Source organism: Megalops cyprinoides, chromosome 3 (genome assembly GCF_013368585.1).
Source record: "Megalops cyprinoides isolate fMegCyp1 chromosome 3, fMegCyp1.pri, whole genome shotgun sequence".
Lineage (NCBI taxonomy): Eukaryota > Metazoa > Chordata > Actinopteri > Elopiformes > Megalopidae > Megalops > Megalops cyprinoides.
In genome coordinates, this window is record NC_050585.1 from 35,629,480 (window position 1) to 35,653,457 (window position 23,978).

A 23,978-nucleotide genomic window follows, 5' to 3' on the forward strand; every position below is an offset into this window, starting at 1 on the left:
TGTGCTGTGTGCCTGCGGGCCAGTTTGAAGGTTTTTTAACACTGCCCTGGCCCACACAGGACGACGATAAGCCCATGATCGAGGTGATGGACCAGCTGAGCTCTGCTGTCCTGGAGAGCTTCGTACACGTAGCGGTGTCGGAATCTGTAAGTGATGTGGTGTAGCCCTTTCTTCAACAGAATTTTGCAGAATGTATTGTCTCCAGAAGACAGAAAGCAAGCTGAAGTGGATGGAACAGGAGAAAGTGGACATAGAGAGAAAGGAAGAGACAAGAAAGAATGGGAAAAGAAAAATTCAGGAAGGGCAGAATTTGGTCAGAAATCAGAGGAAAGGTTAAGCTTTCTCCAATGAAAGATAAAAGGTTGGCAAACTTTGGTCAGAATACTTTTAGCATACACTGTCTTTGTAACTGGTTCTCATTATACTAGGGTTAAAACAATGCAGTGGTTTAAATGTCTCCACTCTAATTGAATTCTATAATTAATTCCAGAATCTAGAATCTAGAATTAATCATTATAATAAACTGCAAGATGGATGGAGAGACAGCAGGCATCCATTGAATAGAACAAGTTGATTGAATAGAAACAGTTGCGTCTGAGATAACATGGCTAAGCTACTGAAATAGATCAGCAAATGTCCCCTAACCATTCTTCCCTTCATCCACTCCAGGCTACCCTACCACTGAGCCATCACGTGGACCTGCAGTGGCTGGTCGAGTGGAACGCCAAGCTGGTCAACAGTCACTACGACGTCAAGAGCCCCTCCCACGTGTGGATCTTCGCCCAGTCCGTCAAGGACCCCTGGGTCCTCTGCCTCCACAGCTTCCTGCGGCAGGAGAACCTGCCCAAGCACTGCCCCACGGCTCTCAGCTACGCCTGGCCGTACGCCTTCACCCGCCTGCAGCTGCTCATGCCCCTGGTGGACCCCAAGTGAGTGTGCTCAGCCCCTGTCCCAGTTCCCTCACCTCTTCCCCTCCACCTATTCAGCGCTTTTCAGAGCTTTTTCAGAGCTTTTCAGAAGCACAGGAACAGGTTTAATGTTACCCGTTTCTGGTTTAGAAGCCTCTCTCTGTGAAGCACTTACATAACCACCTCATTGAATAGATTTCATTTCAGCTCATTATTGCTATTCTTCCACCAGTTCAAAGATAATTCAGAGAGAGCCCAGGAGCCTGTTAGCTTGCTGCCCTGCCTCAGCAGGGGTAGGAATGAATGTTGTTAGCCTGGCTCAACCTGAAAATTAATATTCCAAGTGAGGGAGTCCTTAAAGTGCATCAGTGGTAGTTTGTAGGAAGGTAGTATTTGCAAATCAGGATTTTCAATGGCACATGTATTTTGACACACCAGAAGTGCACTTTTTTGAGGTCACACATAACCTTACCAACAGACATTCCTTGTTTACCACAATTCATACTCTCTGTTTGGATTTGGACAGCAATCCTGTGAATGCCAAGAAGACAAGCACTGCCAGCGTAGGGGACAGCTACGTGACCTTGTGGAGGAACTACCTGATTCTGTGCTTCGGCGTGGCCAAGCCCAGCATCATGAGCTCAGGTCACCTGAGGGCATCCACGCCAGAGATCACTGCCACGACCCCCGACGGCAGCGTCAACTACGATAACAAGGTACCAGCCCCATCACCCCACTGCCTGTCTCCAGAGGGGCCATCTCTCACCGCTGTTAACAGCTACCTTTAATTGTTTTAATAGTGCAAGGCTGTACGTCCTTTGAAAGTACCTAATCCATTTCCAGGATGGCCCTGATGTTTTAGTATCTGTGCAGCTAATTGACTAACCCTGTTGAATTCACTTTTGTAAGTTGCTCTGGATAATATTGTCCGCTGAATGTAATGGCTAAATGTCAATATAAACTCCGGGTCAGGTCACTAATGACAAACTGAAGTAATTGCCCCATAATTTTGATCTTTCAGATGCTTATGGTCTCTGTGTCAAAAGATTAACAAGGCCAAGGCAACTGTCATTAAGGCCACTTGTAGCCCAAAAGAAAAAATAATGATAATTTAGCCTGCCTTCATCATCACGACAAGACATTGGCATCATTTATTTTGTCGATCGGACATTGTGATTTTGTATATTGTATATTGAGTGTGTATGCGTTGTGTAAGTGTGATGTGTTATTTAATGAGTGTACTGCATTGTACATGTATGAAGTGTTGAAACTACTCTTTACTGAGTGTATTGTTTTTGTTTGACTTATTGTCTGTCTGAGTACTGAGTGTGTCAGCAGGGTATGATGTGTTTGTTGTTTGTATAACGTGTGCTCTGAGTTGTTCATACACTGTGTTGTGTGTAGTGTTGTGTAGAATGAGCAGCGCATTCGCTGTCATTTGCATGTGATGTGTCCTGAGTCGTGTGAGAGCACGCACTGATTTTGTTTGTGTGCCGCTGATCAGGTGATTGGAACCCCCTCAGTGGCCTGGCTCCTGAAACAGCTGGTACCCCTGATGAGGTCAGAGAGCATTGAGATCACTGAGTCTCTGGTGCTGGGATTTGGACGGACCAACTCCCTGGTTTTCAGGTAAGCCCCCCTCTTTCCATCGCACATCCCATCCGCAAGAAGATGTACAATATTTGTACAAGATGTACAATTTGAGAATTTGTATCGAGAATCTAAAATACTAGCGTGCCTAGTCAAGAGGCCTGGACTGAAGTATGACATAAACTCTAGTTTCCTTCGGATATGAATATGGCATGTCTGCCACTGGAAGCATCTGGAACGAAATGTTGCCAAGCCTTGCGAAACAATTGGCAATCTCAATAATCTCAAGTATGTATTTGGAATATTATGCAACATACTCTTAATTCCTGATTTTTTAAATCAAGAGAGATATACTGAAAATTCTGAAACAGTATCTACCCAAACCAAGCATGAAGAGAAAGCACTGTGGTCATCCAGCAGTTAAAAATAGGAGATTCCCCTTGGTGAAGTGTGAGAAATATGCCTTTTGTAAGTCTCTGACATTCTTCTCATAACCTAGAGTATTTGCATTCCAGGCGCACATTGCCGCTATTTCAAAAACAGAGATATTGTATTTCTGAAGACTCAAACAAGATGTGCAAAATGCACATGATGGCAAAGTGTTGTGCTTGTTTTCTAATAACATTTTCATTCTTCTTTATGAGGATTAAAAATCTGGGCAGTAAATGCAGGATTTGGGATCTTTTTTGTGGAGGGTTCCAATCCATTTCCGTTTGGCTTTCTTTCATTTTTATAATGGTTTCCTTGTAAAGCAAATTAGAGCTTAAATGTCCTTTCCGCTCACAAGCCTTGTTTTCCCATCATATAATTGTTAGATGTGTCATTGCTGTCCATAGAGTCCCTTTATGTGAAGAAATATTTTTTAGAACAGTGACCTTTCTAACATTCTCAGTCTTCTGAACATTCTAACATTCATTGTGGTTTTCTGCACAGGGAACTGGTTGAGGAGCTCCATCCTTTAATGAAGGAAGCATTGGAACGAAGACCAGAGGTGAGCTGGACCCATGTTGCGCTCCTAATATTACCACATTTAGATTAGATTAGATTAGGTTAGATTAACCAGTGGACAAGGCCCAAAAGTCATTTAATGAACACGACTCTGTTAATTAGTTCCAGCACTATTATTGTGTGATAAGTGATGAAATTATGTTCATGTTTGAGGAATCGCTATAGTTTGAAAAGGATGAGAAGAGAGAGGAATATCAATGTTCATATAAATAGATGGATGAAGGTGACGGATGCAGGACTCTTACCTTCCCGTTAGCATGTTGAGCAAAGCCGTATGATAGGATGCACATATGCCCATCAATGATTTGAGCCCGCCTTCCTGTGTCCCAGAATAAGAAGCGTCGGGAGAGGAGGGACCTCCTGAGACTGCAGCTGCTGCGCATCTTTGAGCTGCTGGCGGATGCCGGCGTCATCAGTGACAGGTGTGACAGCGAGCGATCCTCACCTCGTGCGCTACACTTTACGGCTCACCTCCACACACACCACATCCCTTCTCCCTCACCTCAGCACCCACACCCTTCATCCCCGCTCTCTTTCCCAGTACTGCAGGTCAGCACAACTATAAACCACTTTTAAATTCTACTTACAAAATCAATGTGAAAGTAAACAAGGGCTTGAATAGTTTTATAGTCGCACTCACTGGTCTGAGACCGTTGTTAGCCCAGGCTGTTGCTCATTCAAATTTAATGGATACCCTTACATTCTGTTGTGCAGGAAGTCACTCTGGATAAGAGCGTCTGCTAAATGAGTGTAATTTAAATGTAATGTAAAGAAAGTGAAGAAACTCAGATGCAGATGCAGCAGAAATGCGTATACATCTGTTTCACAGTCCAGTGTCTGTCTCTCATTCCATCCCCCCCAACCACAGCACAAACGGGGCTCTCGAACGAGACACACTAGCCCTGGGAGCCCTCTTCCTGGAGTACGTGGACATGACCCGAATGCTGCTGGAGGCGGAGAATGACAAAGACGTGGAGATCCTGAAGGACATTCGTGCTCACTTCAGCGCCATGGTGGCCAACCTCATCCAATGTGTCCCCGGTAACCGCGACACCAAACATCCTATCTGCAGCATTCACTTCTCACTCTCCTGGTATAGTAAGATCAGTGTTATGGCTAAAAGATCCTCCATTCACCAATGGCTAGAAAGGAAAGTGGAAATGCAGGGGCTTCCAGCAGCTGAGTTGCCCTCACAAAAAGCGTTTCAGCACGGGTTAGCTACAGACCTATTTTAAAAGCTTAATGGCTGACATCCAAATGTTTCCCAGCTTGCCTTGTACCATGATCTTAACCCCCCACCCCCCCACATTACTCTTCAGTGAAAAGGCCTCACAGAGGAAATTTTTCTTTAAAAAGAGAGAGTCATGAGGCTTTCGTTGCGCTAAATGACTCACAGTGAATTTGACGTCGTTCTTGATTGGGAAGTTTTATGCAGAGTCAAAAATAGAACGGCTTTGCAGGGGACAGGAGGGGTGAATGTGAAAACAGGTGATTCATTCCCAAAGGGAGGGAGCTATTTACAGACTTCCGCTCTGTGCAGATGAATGAGTAATGCCCAGCAGAGATACTGAATAAGAGACTACCACAAAAACATGCCCATGTCACAGTCTCACTGCCTTCATTGGTCTTTTGCTGTGGATTTGCAGTGCCTTCCAGGTGTGTTTGTGTGTGATTTGACAGCTCTCTGTCACCTCTGCTTTCTGTCCTGTGTGCGCCCTTTCCTCCCACCCTAGTCCACCACCGCCGGTTCCTCTTCCCGCAGCAGAGCCTCAGACATCACCTCTTCATCCTCTTCAGCCAGTGGGCGGGGCCTTTCAGCGTCATGTTCACCCCACTGGACCGCTACAGTGACAGGAACCACCAGATCACCCGATACCAGTACTGCGCCCTCAAGGTACCTTGTCTTGTCCCTTCTCCCCCACACTCTCCAAGGCCCGTTCTCTCAGAAACCAGCTTTTAATAGAGGATGCAGTCAGACTCCTGGGAGCTTTTATCTGATCCTGTAATGGAAGAGACCAGCTCAGGCAATCAGGAAATGATGCCGCTCCTGCTTATGCTTTAAAGCCACTGCAGAGTGGGATACGGCAACGCCCATTCGCAGTGCTGTGCTAAATTTGAACTTTCCCTGATTTTCACCAACGCTAAATCGGTATTCCCCCCCAGTATCGGCACGTAGAAATCAGACCATTCCTGACCATTTTTAGTAGGAGCCCTGCCCCCTCTCCTGGGAGACCAGGGGTGGCTCGAGGGGGTCCTATTTTATTTTTCCAGGAAATCTGGGATCAACATGAAACGCTGACTGACGCAGTGTCTCCAGCAGAGGGAATAATTCAGGGCTGTTTGAACTCAGTGTTTCCTCTTGGCCCTGGCGAAGAGGAAACGCTGTCCTTGTGACATCACTATTGTTTGCTGGTGGCTGTGAGAAAATAGTTATTATGCATGGCAATGAGTCTCATGTTTCAGTGGAAGGACTGAAATATCATTTCACAAGGAAAAAATGGTATCACAGGGAGAACAGTCCGGGTTCAAGGGTAGAATTTTGTGCATCTTTTGTCTGACGAAGCGATCTGCACAGAAAGTGTACTTATAAATTTCAACAGGCTCCAGTAACCGTTGTTCCCTATATATTCCAAACTAGCTTTGAAATACAATCACTGCATTATATAGCATAGATATAATCCTTTTTAAAGGCATAGATATAACATTACTAGATTATTCAATAGCTGTAATTGATTAGCGTTAAGAAGTCTGAGCAGAGGCATTGTGAACGGAGGGAACAGATAGCTGTTCCGGTATCACAGCAGCTATTATGTCACTCTATCGCATGTATTTCTTATGTGTGAACTCTACACATTCAACAATGGAGTGGCGCTGTGAACAGATCACATGTGGTGCCGCTGTTGGCATTGTGAAAAAGGCGTGTAATTTGAGCCAGCTCCAGACAAAGGAAGCACAAGACACAGAGTGAAAGGAGCCAGGGGGCTTCCTTTCTGCTCCGTCCCTGTGCATTCTCCAGAAGGCTCTCTTTCTCTCTCCCTCCCATGTCATGTGTCTTTGGACTTGACTTCAGTTCACCTCTGGAGGTGTCCCAAAAGGAACGACCCCTGGAGAAAATGTTTATGTTATACCTAAAAGTTCACCTTTAGTTAGAACAAGCTAGCCGTAATGTACTGTACAACAGTAAGTTTATTAAAATGGTTTGCCATAGGTGAGATATAGCAGTCATTCAGACTTCACCCTTGATAACCCAACTGTGGAATAGGTTCATGTGCGTGAATATATGCGTGTCTTAGTGACCCTCTGTGTGTGTCTCAGGCCATGTCTGCGGTGCTGTGCTGCGGGCCGGTGTTCGACAATGTGGGCCTCTCCCCGGACGGGTACCTCTACAAGTGGCTCGACAACATCCTGGCGTGTCACGATCTGCGGGTACGTGCGACCAGGGTGACCAGGTTAAGAAACGTAAATGCGGTGGCTTCTGGAAACGGGAATGGTTCTTGCTCAGATAAATCAGCCCTCGCCTAAGATGTGGTCGAGCGTGTGCCGTGTTTTGAGTTCGGTTCAGCAGGGATTTATGACAGCTAATTCCTTCTGGAGTCCTTCTTTATTTAATTTGTGATTAACACCTGTGAAATCTGTAAAAGGCACGCAGGCTGAGCTCCTGCTCCTCCCAGGAAGGTTCTACAGTTCGCAGGTCATGGGCTGAAGCTGTGCTTTGTCCCTTCCTTCTATGACGCAGGTCCACCGTTTGGGGTGTGAAGTGGTCATTCTGCTCCTCGAGCTCAACCCGGACCAGGTCAACCTGTTCAACTGGGCTGTGGACCGCTGCTTCACCGGGTCCTACCAGCTGGCCTCGGGCTGCTTCAAGGCCATCGCCACTGTCTGCGGGAGCAGGTAGGGCTGTGGGTTGAGGGAGGTCAATGTCCTCCAAGTTCCCTGACAGGAGGTCCTGCCTAAGCAGTTGATTCACTTCTATCATTTGTACACTTAAGTAGCCATGTTTTGCCTCCATTACCACTGCACTAATCACATTCCCAGGGATATATGTATTCACAGTATGTGATAAAGCTCAATATCTGTCTGCTGCTTGATGAAATTGTATGAAATGTATCTGACTTCCCATGAAAACATTAAAATTTTGAATCCAAAAGAAAAAAATAGAAATACATCGTTTTTCTTTGCCTTTTGATGACCTTTGCAGATACTCCCAGTCTCCCATCTAAAATTAAGTTGATGTCTTTGAAGTTCTTGGATAATTTTTCTATAAATCATGAGTGTTGAAATCAGGGACTCATCAAGCCAGCAGACTTCAAAGGTTCTCTGCTGCTAATCGGCTTACAGAAGGAGAGAGGAAGTAGAGGCTATGGGAGATGCTTCTCTTGGTTATTTGTCAGAAGCTACTCACATTTCACACTCTATTATTAGGCAGAATACACACACACCACTCAACGTCACTTTGTATGTTTTCACCCTACTGAGGTGTTGCTTTTGAATGGAAGTACTGATTCATTCTGCCTCAATACATATTTTAATACAAGTTGTTGTATGAATGCAAAGTCAATGAAATATTGGACCAAGAATGAAAAGATGAATGAGAGTAGTGTATATTTTGTTCACCGTGGTTTCTGTTTTGTTTTTATTCAGAAACTACCCATGTGACATTGTGACCTTGCTGAATTTAGTGCTCTTCAAGTCCTCTGACACCAACAGGGAAATCTATGAAATTTCAATGCAGCTAATGCAGGTATGAAAAAAAACATTTGACAGCCTGTAGAAATTCTTCAGCTCAAAGGGGTTGGTTCACAGCTTTTCCTATCAAAAACCGTCATAAGACATAAGTTTCACGTGCTGATTTTCAATAGCCCCAAATGATGTTCTGTAAGGTTACATATAATTGATAACCCAGTGTCATTAATGAAATGTCATTGTTTTGGGTTGTTAGTGAAAAAGCAGTAGACATGGTGTTGACCCCTCATTAACCCATCCTCTTTTTGTGTGTTTGCTGGGGGGGGGCAGATTCTGGAGGCGAAGCTCTCTGTGTACTCTAAGAAGACTGCAGAGCAGAAGCCTAGCAGCATCCTGTACGGCACCCATGGCCCTCTGCCTCCCCTCTACAGCGTCTCCCTCTCCCAGCTCTCTAACCAGCTGGCCAGGATGTACCCAGAGCTCACCCTGCCACTCTTCTCAGGTAGTCACCTGTGTGTGTGTGTGTGTGTGTGTGTGTGTGTGTGTGTGTATGGGTGGGAGAGTATGCTTCATAATTAAAGGTCAACACAGTTAGAGACCTCCTGCTTTATTTCATTAAAATAAATGATCTCAGTGATGCTATGTCAGCAGTAGAAATGGTCAGCCTGTCTTGTTTCCTCAAATCTGTGATGATCCTTCGCTGTAAACATTATTAAAGGGAGAGATTTTTCTAGCGATGTGACTGACGAGCGCTGGCTCTCTGCACTGTGTTTGCTGACTGTTTCCTGGAGTGGCCTGTCTCTGCTCCCTCTGTTAGACCAACAGCCAATTAGATGCCAGGACTCTCACTGATCATCACTATGGCAACAGGGACATCTGAGCCCCTAGCCTAGCAAGCTGCTCACCAAAACAAAACAGAAAATATTGAGGGCAAAAAAAAACAAGCAAGCAGTAAGTCTGTGTAGAGACACAGAGGATACACAGCCTCTCAATGCCAGTTCAGTCTGCAGTCTTCTTAGCCAAAGCATGTAACCCTGTGTTAATGTCTTTGAGCGCTATTCAAGGTCAAAGTCCACATCAAGGTCCTCCACTCAGTAACTAGGCCCCTCCAAGTGTTGCAGACTGCTGGAGCTGGGTTTGGTGCTGCTGGAATAACCTAACTTAACTTTTTTAACCTTAACCTAACTTTTTTGTTTGTCTGTTTTTCTTGCACACACATACACGCACACACACACATTCACACAACTACACACATGCATACACATACACGCAGAGGTCAGCCAGAGGTTCCCCACCACCCACCCCAATGGGCGCCAGATAATGCTGACCTACCTGCTGCCCTGGCTGCACAACATAGAGCTGGTGGACAGCGGGCTCCTGCCCCCAGCCTCCAGCCCCTGCACACCGGAAGAGGAGGCCCGTGACCGGGCCGACAGCCTGGGACTCTCCCATCAGCTCAAGGGCAGCGGCTGGGGCTCCCTGCAGGCCACCTCGCTCGTCCTCAACAACCTCATGTTCATGACCGCCAAGGTGAGGCGACAGCTGTGTGTTAGCAAGCAGACCTCAGCAGCACAAATATATGGACAAGAAAAAATGGCAAGCAAAGGGCACGATGCAACTTTACTGAACGTGTTAGTGGAGTAAATTAAATGATTTGAAATTTGCCCTAATATTTTCATGTCTTTTATTTCGACGTTACAGTTAGGCATTGTCCCTTTGGGGCAGCCCCTGAACCAAAGTGGTCTGCAATGGAAAAGTTTATCGGCATAAATATAGACACCCCTAAATGTTTACTTAAACAACAAGAAACTGGTCTGACACTGTTGCTCATTTAACTTGAACGGGTGCATGTATGTTCTATTGGGCTGGAAGTCGCTCTAGATAAGAGCGTCTGCTAAACGAATGTAATGTAATGTAACAATGTATGTCTCCCAGTATTGGTGGCCGTTGAAGAAGGGGTCCTGGGCGGTGTATTTGGTACTGCTATGCTGCATGCTGTCCGTAGGAAACTGACGGCGTGAGCCAGCCCTTGTTCCCTCCTGTTCAGTTTGTCACACTTGTGCCACCAGTACGGCGACGAGCTTCCCGGCCCGGAGATGGAGAACGCCTGGAACGCGCTGGTCAGCAACGACAAGTGGAGCAACAACCTGCGGACCGCGCTGCAGTTCCTCATCAGCTTGTGCGGAGTGAGCAGCGACACGGCGCTCCTGCCTTACGTGAGTGTGCTGTCAATCACGGCGACGTCAACCAATGACAACCCCTGAGGGGAGGTGAATGACTGCATGACTGCGTTGCCAGTTGTGACAGTCACTTAGGATTCTTGAGATTTCTAAACTGAACGAGAACAATCGCCAGTCAGAAGGAAGCTCAGCTTGATATTTAGGAAAACATGAATGCATAGCGTTTCAGTGTGTTTCTTTTTATTTCTTAATCTTTTAAACAATTGTCCTTTAAGGAATGGTTTTCCCACCCTAATTGGACGAGATGCACTTAATGGCATCAGGCATAGTCAGTGACAAAATAACAGCAGTTCTGCTCAGGTGACATTTTCTTGGATCAAGAAAAGGGGGACCTTCTGTCTCATCCAGTGCTTATAACTGTTCCATCCTGAGATGAACGCTTAAATATTGTCGGAACATGCTCCTTAGAATAAGTGCACCGTTTGAACCCTTTCCTTTTTCATGCTGTGGTCAAGGTGAAGAAGGTGGTCATCTACCTGTGCCGGAACAACACCATCCAGACCATGGAGGAGCTTCTGTTCGAGCTGCAGCAGACCGATCCCGTCAACCCGGTGGTGCTGCACTGTGACAACCCGCCCTTCTACCGCTTCACAGCCAGCAACAAGACCTCTGCAGCTGCCTCCGGTGAGGCCGTGCCCTCCCATTGGCCATGGCTGTGTCAGTCAAAACATTGGCCCACAGAAATGCATTCTGCCCAGGGCCATAGAAACCCTGTCTGAGACTGAGCAATATGTGAACTTTGAAGATTTAAGAATGGGTGATTTTTGCCCTGTCACCTCAGTGTTAAAATGGGTCTGAAGAATGGCTCGGGCTCCCTTCGTGGGACTAGATAGTTTATTGGTTGTATTGATGAAGAGATGAATGCTGTCATATTTCACAGACTGAATGTTGAATGCTGAATGTGCTTGTTGTTTGTGTGTATGCTAAGGTACCACGTCCAGTAGCAATACAGTGGTTGCCGGCCAGGAGAGCTTCCCAGATCCGGATGAGGCTAAAGTGGCCAGAGAGACTGAGGAGAGGTATCTGACTCAGACTCTTAAACCCACTTATTCTGGTCTCTGCAGCCATTTGGTTTTTCAAGTTTTCATTGACAAACTAAAACTAAAAGCTTACAGCAACATGTACAGCAGCAATGCCTAAAGAAAGCCTGAGTTGCCTTGGAACTGAAATTTTAAATAGACATATATTTATGATACTGAAACTTCAGGCATACCTTATTTGTCACTCTGAAATTCATGAATTAGTCCTTATGTGATGGGTTATCAATCAATGAATATTTGAGAATAATCAAGCCTTGTATTAAAAAAAGAAAGTCTTATATTTTTCTTTTGGGGTGTTTTAACCTTTTAATGTGACAACATGGGCACTTAACGGTCTTTTTGAAGTGAACTAATGACCAGTTACAGTTTGCGTCTATGTCTCTAGTTATTTATGTGTTTTTTGTGTGTGCTAACATTTGTCCAGATTAAGATTTTCTCTGCCTTTCATCTGTATCTGTGTGTCTGTGTGCGTGGATCCAGGATCAGTAACGCAACCCGGGCCCACAACAGGCTGGAGTCCCGCTACAGCAACAGCTCAGGGGGCTCCTATGACGAGGAGAAGAGTGAGTATCTGCCGATATGACTGGGAAGGAGGCCTGCAATGCTGGACCTGCGGAGTTAACTGTATGCCTTGTGGAGTGGAAATGGCCAATTTGTGTAATAACGGCTGATGCCCAGATCAGGTCCCAAATTGGTGGGCATTCTTGACTCCAGTGCCGTCCACGCCTCCTGCCCTCTGAGTGCAGATTGAGTGTGGCTATGATGTGAGGTCTAGTAAAGACACAGAAGGCCTTACTGGCACAGCCTTCCAAACGTCTGCCACTGACTCTGTCACTGATTAGTTTCATTTTACAACCTTCAAATGTGGAACAGTGCCAGAAAACTAGGCCATAGAATGTCCACACCTGCAAATATAAGTTTAACTTAAACTTATAATTATTCTTTCAAACGTTGGCTCAATCCTGTAGTAATTTGACATACCTGATAAGCAACTGGCTAATTTTTTGGTATTCCATGTCTGATTCTTTGAAATTAGCCTGTTTTCCCGGCCGTTTTTGTGAGTTGCTTGATAACAAAGATGCTGATCTTCAAGTGAGTTAGATGTAGAGCTTAACAACTTCCCCATCAGCTGACACAGGAATGTGTCGGAAATAAAGGCAGGCATGCACCTAATGTTTCTATAGGAGAGCAGTGAGGCGTCTCAAGCAGTGTGCATGCCATTCTTATCCACTGTGGGAGGACTTGTGTAGGCTGTTTTTCAGTTTAGAAGCTCCAAACAGGTGTGGGAACAGTGGCGTATGTTGTGCATTTCTGCATTTCTTGTCCGTGTGAGGGTGTGCAGTCAGTCATATGATCCCTCCCCCCCACTCTCCGCCTTGCCCTGCACAGGTGACCCGCTGCCGCCGTATGCTGGTTGGCTGATGAACGTGCTGGAGACCAATCAGCCCCAGCCCCTGCCCATGCCTGTCAACGGGGGGTGCTGGGCGCCGCTGGTGGATTACCTGCCAGAGACCATCACTCCCCGAGGACCCCTGCACAGGTGAGGGTCCTGCCCTGTCATCTGATCTCTTCACTGTGCCTCCACCCCTACGCAGAGTCTGTTTGTCACTCCTGTCATCCTCTTGGGTTGTGTGGGAGGGATGAATCAGCGTTTACCGTCACATCTAGACTTTCCCAATGCCAGTTCATTGATACGAGGTATCGTATCATTGTTCAAATTAGGAGTTTCAGCATGTGGGTGGCATTAGGTAGATCCGTCATTTAACTCAAGAGCTCCATATCTGTTGGGAAAGCAAAACGTGGCTTCAGATGTCCACCAATGACTAGACCCCACAAAAAAGGAGTAAGGCGTGCAGACAGAGTGCGGCAGACTTGTCAGACCCTCACAGTCATGGCACATTCTGAGAAGACAGCCTGACCCGGAGGCTTACAACACAGCTTAGAGAGACAGAATGAGTCTGTCACGTCTGCTGTCTCTTTATCAGCGCACTGAATGTTTTAATCAGTGGTATGACAAAGCATGACTTGCTGACAGAATGGGTTACACCATTTAAAAAACAATCAAGCATCCAATAAATGATACAGATGATAAGAACAAATGAGAAGGTGTTGGTTTAAAGCCAGTGACTAATAGCTTGCTCTACTTTTTTCTCTAATCTAATCTGTGACTAATTAGCAGTACTTTTGCAGTACTGGAAAAAGTGTGTTGTTCCTTCAATAGATTGGATATTGCATAACTGTCAGCATCATTGAATAGGCACTTCTTAGTGATCCATTCCAGTCCTGCCCAGAGATATAGATGATCTGTAATAATCAGCTGACTGCTTTTGTCTCTGGTGTTTATTCATTCTCATAATATAGTCCTTTCCTCGGGAGCAGACATTACTGTCTGTATAATTGCTCCCACATTATATATATATGTATGTCCGGCCTCCTGTGAGCTGTTGTGGTCACCTTATATCAGCCTTATGTAAAAGGCCATCCTTATATAATGGCCTCCAAACAGAACCTACTCACATGAGCTATGGTCCACTGAGAACCGAGTCTAACTGAGGTTCAGTTAGAACAGGTTAACAACAATTGAGCAACAAGACCAACAACAGTAATGCAAGACAGAGAAAACATCTCCAGTGCTCAAGGGCCCAGCCCAGTTGTCCTTATCAGCCTGGATAGGTGTTTCCCGGTTGTTAATATGAATTGAGGTTAGCAGTGCTGATGGGAGTCTGTTTTTGTTTCTTTCAGGTGCAACATTGCAGTGATCTTCATGACAGAGATGGTGGTGGATCACAGTGTGAGGGAAGACTGGGCTCTGCACCTGCCCCTGCTACTGCACGCTCTCTTCCTAGGTATACCGCTCTCTCTCTCTCTCTCTCTCTCTCTCTCCCTCTCTCTTTCTCCCTTTTGCTTTCACACTCGTTCTCACAATTCATTATGATTAATTCTTGTACACATTTTCAAATATATACTACATCTGAACTGATGTATCAGTTCTGTGACCAATTCCACGAATCTCTCAATACCGTGGTTGCTTTATGAGTGTACAGCTGGGATAAAGGTTTGATTTTGTCCCATTCTCTGTACCTATAATCCATTATGTCTAAATGGGGTGCAACTGCATGCTTACAGTAAGGAAGCAAAGCAGGGCCGCGGAATGATCAAAGAATGCTCCCCCGTAACTGGTGCCTCCCGCAGGGCCAATATAACCCGTCACACCAGCATAAATCAGAAAGGCGAGAAATGATCAAACTGTTGTTGCATGGAACAACAAGAGAACGTGGGAAAGGCATGCCGTGGCCCACCCACACCATATCTCCACCAGACTCCTGTGTGTCATCTGTCTGCCACCTTGGTATTTCTCATGTTGCTTTTAAGCTTTGATAGCATATCTCCCCACTTAAAGGATGTGGAGCATTTTCTGCATTACACATAATTATATAAAAGTTATATGTGGTGTGTTCACAGTTAACCTGTTTTTATGCTGGGACTTTTCTCGTTTTAACTCAGTCATGTTGGAAGTCACTTACAATTACACATTTTAAAAAGACATACTGGTGGGATAAATGAACATAGTAAAGAAGATAATATACACCCCAGAGAAGAAGGGAATGTTGTCCTAACAGAATAGATTGGTTTTCCTTAGCTACTTCTTTGATAAAAATAATAACTTTCCACTGTGTCTTGTCTTTTTCCCATCAGTAAATGACGACCAACATGGTAGACCATGTTCATGGTATATGTTCCATGTCACGTCATAATATATGACATTGTGTGTATATGTATGTCTGTGTGTCGCTGACAGGCCTGGATCATTACCGGCCAGAGGTGTTTGAGCACAGCAAGCGGCTCCTCCTCCACCTCCTCATCACCCTTTCCTGCAACAACAACTTCCAGGTCATCGCCTCCGTCCTGCTGCTCACCCGAGAGATGAGCAACAGCAAGACTCTGACTATCAAGTCCAGCTACCAGCCTGAATATCTCTACACAGGTAAACAGAGCCATGTCTGGATATCTCTACACAGGTAAACAGAACCATGGCTGAGTATATCTTCAACAGATCCATGTCCAGCTACCAGCCTAAATCAGGTTGCTTTGGAAGGTTGTCTGCCAAACTATTAAAAACATTTTTAACTGAAAACTACTGGACTGTGGCCTTCCGGGTCCACAGCTGAGCATTCCAGCTGTAGTGCACGATGTGTGCTCTCATTCCTGGTTGTGTTTGACAGTTTAGTGGGGCAAGCTGCCATTATTACAGCTAAGCATATAGTATAATCCTGTTTAGCAGTAGCTTACATAACTGCTCAGTGTTAAGTTAAATTCACACTTCTTTTATGTTGCCACACATGACAGTGATTGGAGCTTTTAAAGTGGTTTTAAACTGAAATCTCACCAAAGCACCAGAGGGGACATTTACATGTTGTAAACTGGACGAGCAACACGTCTCGCCTCTTGTCAGGTGGTCCTGTCACAAGAGCCTGGGGAGACTGAGTCTAGATTCCTCCTGAGGGAATGGGCAGTGCGTTATCTCGGAGGAAAACGTTCACATGCCCTGCCAAAAACAATCATGGGTAGAGAGAGCACATCAAAGGCCCAGACTAAAGCATTCCAGTCTGGTGTTTTTTTATCACTCTGCCCAAACACGGCCATCTGCAAGGCCTAGGATTTGTTGGCAGCAGCGTTTGCTGGTAGTTAATTAGCTGTGGCACATCTTTTTTAATGATTCACTCTCGTTTCTTGATAACGGTGTAGGTTTACTGGTGTTCAGATGGAGACTTACTGGCATAGACACATGCCAGTGCTCCAGAGACTATTCTCAAACTATTCAACCGTGTTTTCACCTCAAAGGATCTTTATCTGGATCATGCTCCTATTTTACGTCACTGCTGGGATCTCACAGAAGCAGAGTTGTTCAATAATCAGTACTGACTCTGGGTTGTGTCATGGTACTCTGTAAAGAGCACAGATGGCAAAATTTATTTGTACAGGAAACTCCTTAATACAAAACTCATCAAAGAGTTCAAAATTTACTCATCTTACATTTTTACAGCTTTTGCTGTTTCAGTACCTTTCCCAAGGGTGCAAGAGCAGTGTCAGTTTGAACCTGCAGCGCTGTGGTCACACTGCTCACTGCTGCCCTACAATCTGTATATAATACATGAACACCACAAAGATTTTTCAGTCTGAAAACAGTATCATCTACGATAGATATATTTGGTATTACAATTTCTTGCTTTTCTGCCTATGCATATTTACTTTTATTAGATTAGCTGTCAGTTTGGTTAGTTTATCTCTTGGTGGTTACCTGAACAGCTGAATGAATAAACAAAATAAGATGAATAAATTCCCAATGATGCTTTTCTCTCCTCTACTTCTTGTCCAGGTGGCTTTGACTTTCTGCGGGAGTGCCAGGCCTCCCCAGTGGCTGACTCTGGCCTCAGCTCCTCCTCCACCTCATCCAGCATCAGCCTGGGGGGCAGCAGCGGCAACCTGCCCCAGATCTCCCTGGAGCTGGAGGAGCTAGAGGAGAGCTCCACTGAGGCCGATGAGAAGACCAACAAGCTCATCGAGTTCCTCACCACCAGGTAGCTTGACTAGGTCGCCAATCGGCTAATCAAGCAAACAGTCCAGCGGTCAGTCAGTCAGTCAGTCAGTCAGTTATTTTCTTCATGAAACCCCTCTTCAGTCAAAATCACATGCAGTTCTCTACAAAGGCACTTGCCTTGTTTGAGTAGCATATCTGCTTCTCATCATTGTTGTCTTTCACAGGAAGGCTGAGAGTTTGAAAAGAGTTTGATTATCTTTGGGACTTTAGTCAAATCAAAGCAGACTTATCAAATGTTAGCTGCCTCCTTACTTTTACATTTATTCATTTGGCAGACGCTTTTATCCAAAGCAACTTACGTAGGTTACAGTTCTTTACAATGTTATCCATTTATACAGCTGGATATTTACTGAGGCAACTGTGGGTTAAGTACCTTGCCCAAGGGTACAGCAGCAGTCTCCCAGCGGGGATTGAACCGGCAACCTTTCGGTTACAAGTCTTGCTCCTTAACCACTATGCTATACTGCCGCCCACTTTACAGCACAGTTTATATTTAGCTACAAAGAAACTAGTTAGCGTACAGGAACAGAGGATACAGCATATAGGAATAGCAGGAATAGCATACAGGAAGATACAATGAGAGGCATGCCACAAGAGATTTCTAATTTCAGTACCACTACACAAACAGTGCACAGGCTCTCAAGCACCACCTAGTGTCCAAAACAAGCATTCACCACTTATAGTGAACTCTAGGACTAAATATATGATATTAATTCTTCAATATTTGTTATGCCATAAGACAGCAATGCTCGATCCTGGATGAGTTATGGGAATAGAGGGAGCCCCTGTTTGTGGTGTGAAGCAGTTTATAAGGGATTAATTATTCCAGTTCACTGCAGAATCAGTAGCCCATTCCATGTCTGTAATGCTCGGTGTCTGAGTATGTAGGCAGTGGAGGCCTCCATTTTAAGAAATTTCTGTGACTCTCCCGTATGATACATCATGTATGACGAAAGTCTGCCTGTGGCCTTGAGGGGGCCCCACACTTGACCTGGTCAGGACTCATGCACTGTTCAGTTAATGTGGATAAGGTGATGCATGGCACGCTGTCATTGCCTAGGGCATTTGGACCCCTGTGGTGCCATGAGGACATCACACCGAAGAACCCCAACTCCAAGAGTGCGGAGCAGCTGGCCAACTTCCTGCGTCACGTGGTGTCCGTGTTCAAGGAGTCCAAGTCAGGTGACCACCCCACCCTGCCGTTCCTCCATCTTCATCTTCGCTGCGCTGCAGAAACACACACTCTCTCTACACTATCTCCCTGAGTCTACACTCTTTCTCTGCACTGTATACACTCTCTGTCCCTGCTGTCTCTCTGAATGTATACTCTCTCCCTACACTGTCTATATGAGTATATACTCTTTTTCAGCTCTGGCTCTGACTATACACTCTCTGCCCAACTGTCTCTCTGAGTGCACACTCTCTTCCTTATACTGTCTCTCTGAGTATTTACTCTTTTCCAGATTGGGCTTGAAGAATAATGGTGATTGTTTAGTGATTACAGTATAATGGTAATTGTGTTTATGTAGTTTTTAGGGTGATCACATAATCAGGTTATGTGACACAATCCAAGCTACCAATGTGATGCTGCGATATTGAACTAATCACGCACACATGCACACTGTGATTGCGTGTATGTGGTGCAGGCGGACTAACTGAGAGGCCCATGATCTCATACACTCACATAGTTGTTATCAGTTCGATCACTTATCACTTCGATCACTTCATATTCAACCACTCAAGAGTGCTGAGATAGTTTACGACCGTAATACCTCATACCTTTGAAGCTTCTCATATAAAGGCCTGTCTTGGGTGATATAGGTGCATACCGTTCGGTTGAACCCCACAGACTACTCTCCCATGTCTGCTTTCCCTGTCATTGTTTGTGACAGAGAGGAGTTGGGTCAGTGTGTGCTCACGATCAATCCAAGGATACCTTTTGAAGAAGTGTTTTTCCAATTAGTCGCCAGACTCCAGGCCACAGTGACGTTGAGCAAAATCAGATGTCTTATGTAAGGCTTATGTAAACAGTTCTAACTATTTATGTTGCTGTTGGGTTGCCCTCGAGAGGAGATGGAGACGGGGTAGGAATGGGACCACGAGAGGGTTGAGGAGTGTTTAAGGTGTGAGACTGTGAGCGCAAGACTTTTTGAGTGTAACATCTGAAACTCTGCTGAGCCGACCATCGCCTGTGAAGCCTTGCTGTATCGAAGACCATCAATAAACAGTCTTTTCTCTCTCCTTCAACTGAGGTCCAGACTAAAGTTATTTGTGTTGACAGTTTTATTGGTTAGCTTGCAAGTACATTCATATTGAAGCAATTTCACCGAATTCCAACAGGCTCTTGATGTACACTTTCTCCCCGTCTGTCTCTCTGAGTGCACATTCTCTCCTTGTTCTTTTTCACCGAGTGTACACTCTCTTCCCTTGCTGTTGTTGTAAGTGTACATGCAGTCTCAGACTTGTGAAGCGGGTCTTCCATGGCCCTCTCTTCCAGACTTCCACTTGGAGCACCAGCTGAGTGACGTGGCCCTGCAGACGGCGCTATGCAGCTCCTCGCGCCACTACGCCGGGCGCTCCTTCCAGATGTTCCGGGCTCTGAAGCAGCCGCTGTCCGCCCACGCCGTGTCCGACCTGCTCTCGCGCCTGGTGGAGGTGGTGGGAGAGCACGGCGACGAGGTGCAGGTACGTGTCCCAGAGAGCACTGCCGTTCTGTCCCAGGGCGAGCAGAAGCTTGAGACAGGTGTCTGTGTAACTGTAAGGCTCTTTGATGAGTCTCAGTGTTTGGGTTCACACACTCATTCAGTCTTTCTCGTTAAGTTGTAGCTTTATTGCTCCTTAGGGTCCTTGGGTTAAGCTATAAATCATTGTATTCTTTCCTCTTCCTTCTCTGATACAATTCCCAAATCTGTCCTGTCCCATGTTGCCTTGGTCGCTGACTGATAAAAGTGCTCACAGTGTCGTGGTGCTCATAATGCTCTTCTTTATATTAAAGTATTCAGTGACAAATTTCTTGTTAAATGCACTATATCAAGTAAAATTTGATGGACTTATTGACTGGATGAGTTAGTGAGTGAATGAGTGAGTGGATCAGAATGAGAGTGAGAGTGATTGAGTATATGAGTGAGAGAGTGAAGGAGTGAGTGGGAGAGTGAGTGATTGATCTCATAGTGCTCTGTGTTCGGTTTCCTCAGGGCTACGTGATGGAGGTCCTGCTCACCCTGGAGTCTGTGGTGGAAAACTTAGCTGAGTGCCTGAAGAACAATGACCTGATGGCTGCCTTAACAAGGTCTGCTTTCTCCCTCTCTTATTTCTTCTGTCTCTCAAAGTAGCCTCTCATAGTGGTAGGAAGAATGGAATAGGCATTCGGCTAAGACAGAAAGACAGTTCTTTCCTTTCATGGACATTGGCTAAGGGCCTTGAGTTGATATGTAGTAATATCAAGTTTACTGCCTTTGATTCTGTTGTGTATTTGTCACTGTTTTGTACTTGCGTTTCTCTTCTCTCATCCTTTGAGAAAACTTTTGGATGTAGTTACTCATATTACTTTCTGTCATAGAAATGATTTGCATGAAATATTTTTATTCCAAACGGTTGAGTCCCAAAAATCTTGTGTTGTGAGCAGGGCATCATCACCAGATTTCCTGACCAATGGGAAGCTGACAAACAATCGAAAGAGCACGGGGCAGCTGAACGTGCCCCCAGGGGCCGGTGGAGGTACGGCGGAGCGCAGCCGGCACCAGAGGAGCTACTCCGTGCCCAAGAAGTTTGGGGAGAGCGGGGAGCGCTCTGCTGACCCCCCGCGCAGCGCCACGCTGGACCGGATCCAGGCCTGCACCCAGCAGGCCGGCCTGGCCCGCACCACCCGCAGCTCTTCCTCCTCCTCCAGGGACAACAGCGCTGTCACCGACCCCGCCCACGCCAGCCACCCCGCCAACCTGCTGGCCACCATCTTCTGGGTGGCGGTGTCGCTGATGGAGTCGGACTTCGAGTTCGAGTACCAGATGTCCCTGCGCCTGGTGCACAGGCTGCTGGCCCGGGTGCCCCTGGACCGGCCGGAGAACCGGGAGAGGCTGGAGAAGCTGCAGGCCCAGCTCCGCTGGAGCGGGTTTTCTGGCCTGCAGCAGCTGATGCTCAAGGGCTTCACCTCCCCTGCCACCGTCGACCTCACCCTGCAGCTCTTCTGCCAGCTCACGCCTGTCTCCCGGGTGCCTGTGGTGGACACCTCACAGGCCATAGGTGGGCAGCCTCTACAAACTCATATCAGGACAACAGCAGAAGTACAGTAGGGCAAAAAGAACCAACATCTTAGTTTCGGTCTGTGGTGGCTCTTTTTTGAATTTTTGACTTCAGGAGTATCAATAATTTGCCAGAATTGAGTGTCCTTTAGTCCTTTAGCCCACTTTATTAACCATTTTTCTTTGCAATTAATTATTATTATTGTAATTCCTGTCCATTTATAATTATTAACATAACTTCACAATAGTATGACAGCGTGATGAAAGAAATGTACATTACAAACTATCTAAATAAACTAGATAGAGGTAGTTTTTAGATGAAACAGAGCTGAAGTGCCAGTGGAAAAGTAAAAGAGAGAAGAGGATGTGTTAGCGCAGACCAGTGTGTAGTAGACAGAGATCGGTTTCAGTGCTTTACAGAGCCTGAGATTGCCATTTTTCTCTCTGTGCGTGGCAGGGTTCCCGCTGAACGTGCTGTGTCTGCTCCCTCACCTGGTCCAGCACTTTGACTGCCCTACGCAGTTCTGCAAAGAAAGTGCTGAGAGAATCGCCCAGGTCAGTCATGTCTGAGCTACCGTCAAGCCTCTGTCCTTAATATTGTCTGTGTTTTCATTGTTTCTATGGGTTGGACTGATCAGCAGTAGTAAAATAAAGGTCTTGTGATAGAACTTTGTGGGCTCAGAAATGCACAAGTGTTGCACTGTGGTATTTGTATTAAAGTAATGAAAGAAGAAAAGGAACAGCATTTATAATGAGACCCAATTAACTACAAGAAGTGAAAATCACACACATAAATCCTGAAGATAAATGTGCCTTTGCAAATGTAACATTAGGGCTGTTACAGTTTTCTGGCTAAGCTGTTTACTTTTAAAGTTACACTACGGTTGTATCTTTGAACAAGGTACTTAAATTTCCTCATTAACTACCTTAGTTAATGTCCAACTGTATAAATAGGTATTGTGCCAAACAGACTTGTAAGTCACCCTGTCTTATGTGTGCCCGTATATAATGGCTGATGATGTAATAATTAACTCTGTCAATATTATCTAGCATGACCTGTGTGTGCATGTGTTCACACTCGTGTGTGTGTGTGTGGGTGTGTGTGTTTGTGTGTGTGTTTTCTGCCTGACCTGTGTCCAGGTCTGCCAGGAAGAGAAGAACACCAAGCTGTCTCACCTGGCCCACGTGATGACCTTGTACAAGACACATTCCTACACCAGAGACAGCTTCTCCTGGGTGAACGTGGTGTGCCGGTACCTGCACGAGGCCTTCTCGGACATCACCCTCAGCATGGTCACCTACATGGCAGAGGTGACTGCTGCTTCAGTTCCACTGTCCATCTCAGCCACACTCTTAACTTCCGCCTCACGCGTACCCGAGGCATGGCAACGTGATTCCTTTGAGCGACGACAGTACATTACATGTGAGATGCTGGACTGAGAGTTCCCTTTTTGCCTTCTCTCTCTGTTCTGGCAGTTGTTGGATAAGGGCCTTCCTAGTATGCAGCAGTCCCTCCTGCAGATCATCTACAGCCTGCTTAGTCACATGGACCTCAGTGTGATCCAGTTCAAGCCTTTCAACGTGGAAGTGCTCAAGACTATAGAGAAGTTTGTCCAGGTGAGTGTGATGCATTCCAACAATTTAAGTGCATCACATTCAGCCAATGGTGATACAAAAACATCATCTAAATGAGTATTTTATTAACAATCCTATATTGATATTCTTAACACAAGCTTTAAGACATTAAACTAAAAGCTCAAACAAATGCGTATAATTTGTGGTCTACATACTGCAGTAACAACACAGCAGAGTAGTTTGGTTTTGGCATCATGGTATTTTTCAGTTGGGAAGTAATGTGATCTGACCTGAATAATCTAATCTCAATGTGTTTCAAGTTGATGTTCATGTTCTTCCACCATTTTCAGAGTGGAGGAATAGCTGTGAAATGCTCTGTGCTTTATGCCCAAATTAGACCTGTCAACAATAAACTGTCCAGCAGGTTTTCACAGCATTGATGAGAGGTGGCAATGCTGCAGTGCAGCATTGATTAAATGCTCCCATGGTCATTAGCCACCTGGAATGGGCTTTGGCAGAAACTCCAGGTGCTCAGTTTCGTCAAAGGCTGGTTTGTGTAAGAAAAAACAACAGGCTCAATGTTAGGCATCCAATCAATATCGAGGGTGTAAATAGACAACCAAACCAGCAGTGCTCTTCACTGAAATAATAGGATCGATCCTGTCTGTGCTTCTATGCACTGAGCCAATGTCATGTTGCAGTGGTGCAGTTTTTTTAACAGAAAGCAATAGTGACCATTGTAAACCAGTCATTACTTCTGACTACTTGGTTATGTAGAGACAAAAGCTGACCAGATCAGGAGGCTAAGCTTGGAAACAACTGGCTTATGGTCCCATATGTCACAGTTGCTAACCAGATAAAAGGAATTCTGTCTGTCTTTGGATAAACAGATCTGTTGTTTTTGGAGAACACACATGCAGAGAAGAAATGTAACACACAAACATACACCCAGCTGAACTCTATAAACTTCAGTCAGCAACGCAGAGGTCTTGAGTGTAGTTCCTTCCAGTAACTGTGCTTTTCTAATAAATGTGTCTGTGGTATATTTGCTGCGGATCTGAAGCACTGAGTATCTTTATCTTTTAACAGTTATACTG

At 45.5% G+C, this 23,978-nt stretch overlaps 1 protein-coding gene across 6 annotated transcripts in view; it reads left to right on the plus strand.

The window, feature by feature from the left end:
* The window catches only part of fryb (furry homolog b (Drosophila)), an 87,360-nt gene that overhangs the window by 48,745 nt on the left and 14,637 nt on the right, over nt 1–23,978 (plus strand). For all 6 annotated transcript variants that reach the window (XM_036525371.1, XM_036525372.1, XM_036525366.1 and 3 more), the window contains exons 20-47: nt 60–146; nt 670–929; nt 1,435–1,624; nt 2,413–2,537; nt 3,432–3,489; nt 3,837–3,928; nt 4,375–4,547; nt 5,240–5,400; nt 6,822–6,932; nt 7,243–7,397; nt 8,148–8,247; nt 8,520–8,691; nt 9,463–9,719; nt 10,259–10,405; nt 10,885–11,053; nt 11,358–11,448; nt 11,950–12,032; nt 12,859–13,009; nt 14,212–14,315; nt 15,269–15,454; nt 16,847–17,048; nt 18,129–18,250; nt 19,566–19,753; nt 20,263–20,357; nt 20,694–21,307; nt 21,764–21,861; nt 22,447–22,617; nt 22,783–22,923. In XM_036525371.1, coding sequence (XP_036381264.1) covers nt 60–146; nt 670–929; nt 1,435–1,624; nt 2,413–2,537; nt 3,432–3,489; nt 3,837–3,928; nt 4,375–4,547; nt 5,240–5,400; nt 6,822–6,932; nt 7,243–7,397; nt 8,148–8,247; nt 8,520–8,691; nt 9,463–9,719; nt 10,259–10,405; nt 10,885–11,053; nt 11,358–11,448; nt 11,950–12,032; nt 12,859–13,009; nt 14,212–14,315; nt 15,269–15,454; nt 16,847–17,048; nt 18,129–18,250; nt 19,566–19,753; nt 20,263–20,357; nt 20,694–21,307; nt 21,764–21,861; nt 22,447–22,617; nt 22,783–22,923 — 4,503 coding nt within the window. The remainder of the gene's footprint in view (nt 1–59; nt 147–669; nt 930–1,434; nt 1,625–2,412; nt 2,538–3,431; nt 3,490–3,836; nt 3,929–4,374; nt 4,548–5,239; nt 5,401–6,821; nt 6,933–7,242; nt 7,398–8,147; nt 8,248–8,519; nt 8,692–9,462; nt 9,720–10,258; nt 10,406–10,884; nt 11,054–11,357; nt 11,449–11,949; nt 12,033–12,858; nt 13,010–14,211; nt 14,316–15,268; nt 15,455–16,846; nt 17,049–18,128; nt 18,251–19,565; nt 19,754–20,262; nt 20,358–20,693; nt 21,308–21,763; nt 21,862–22,446; nt 22,618–22,782; nt 22,924–23,978) is intronic.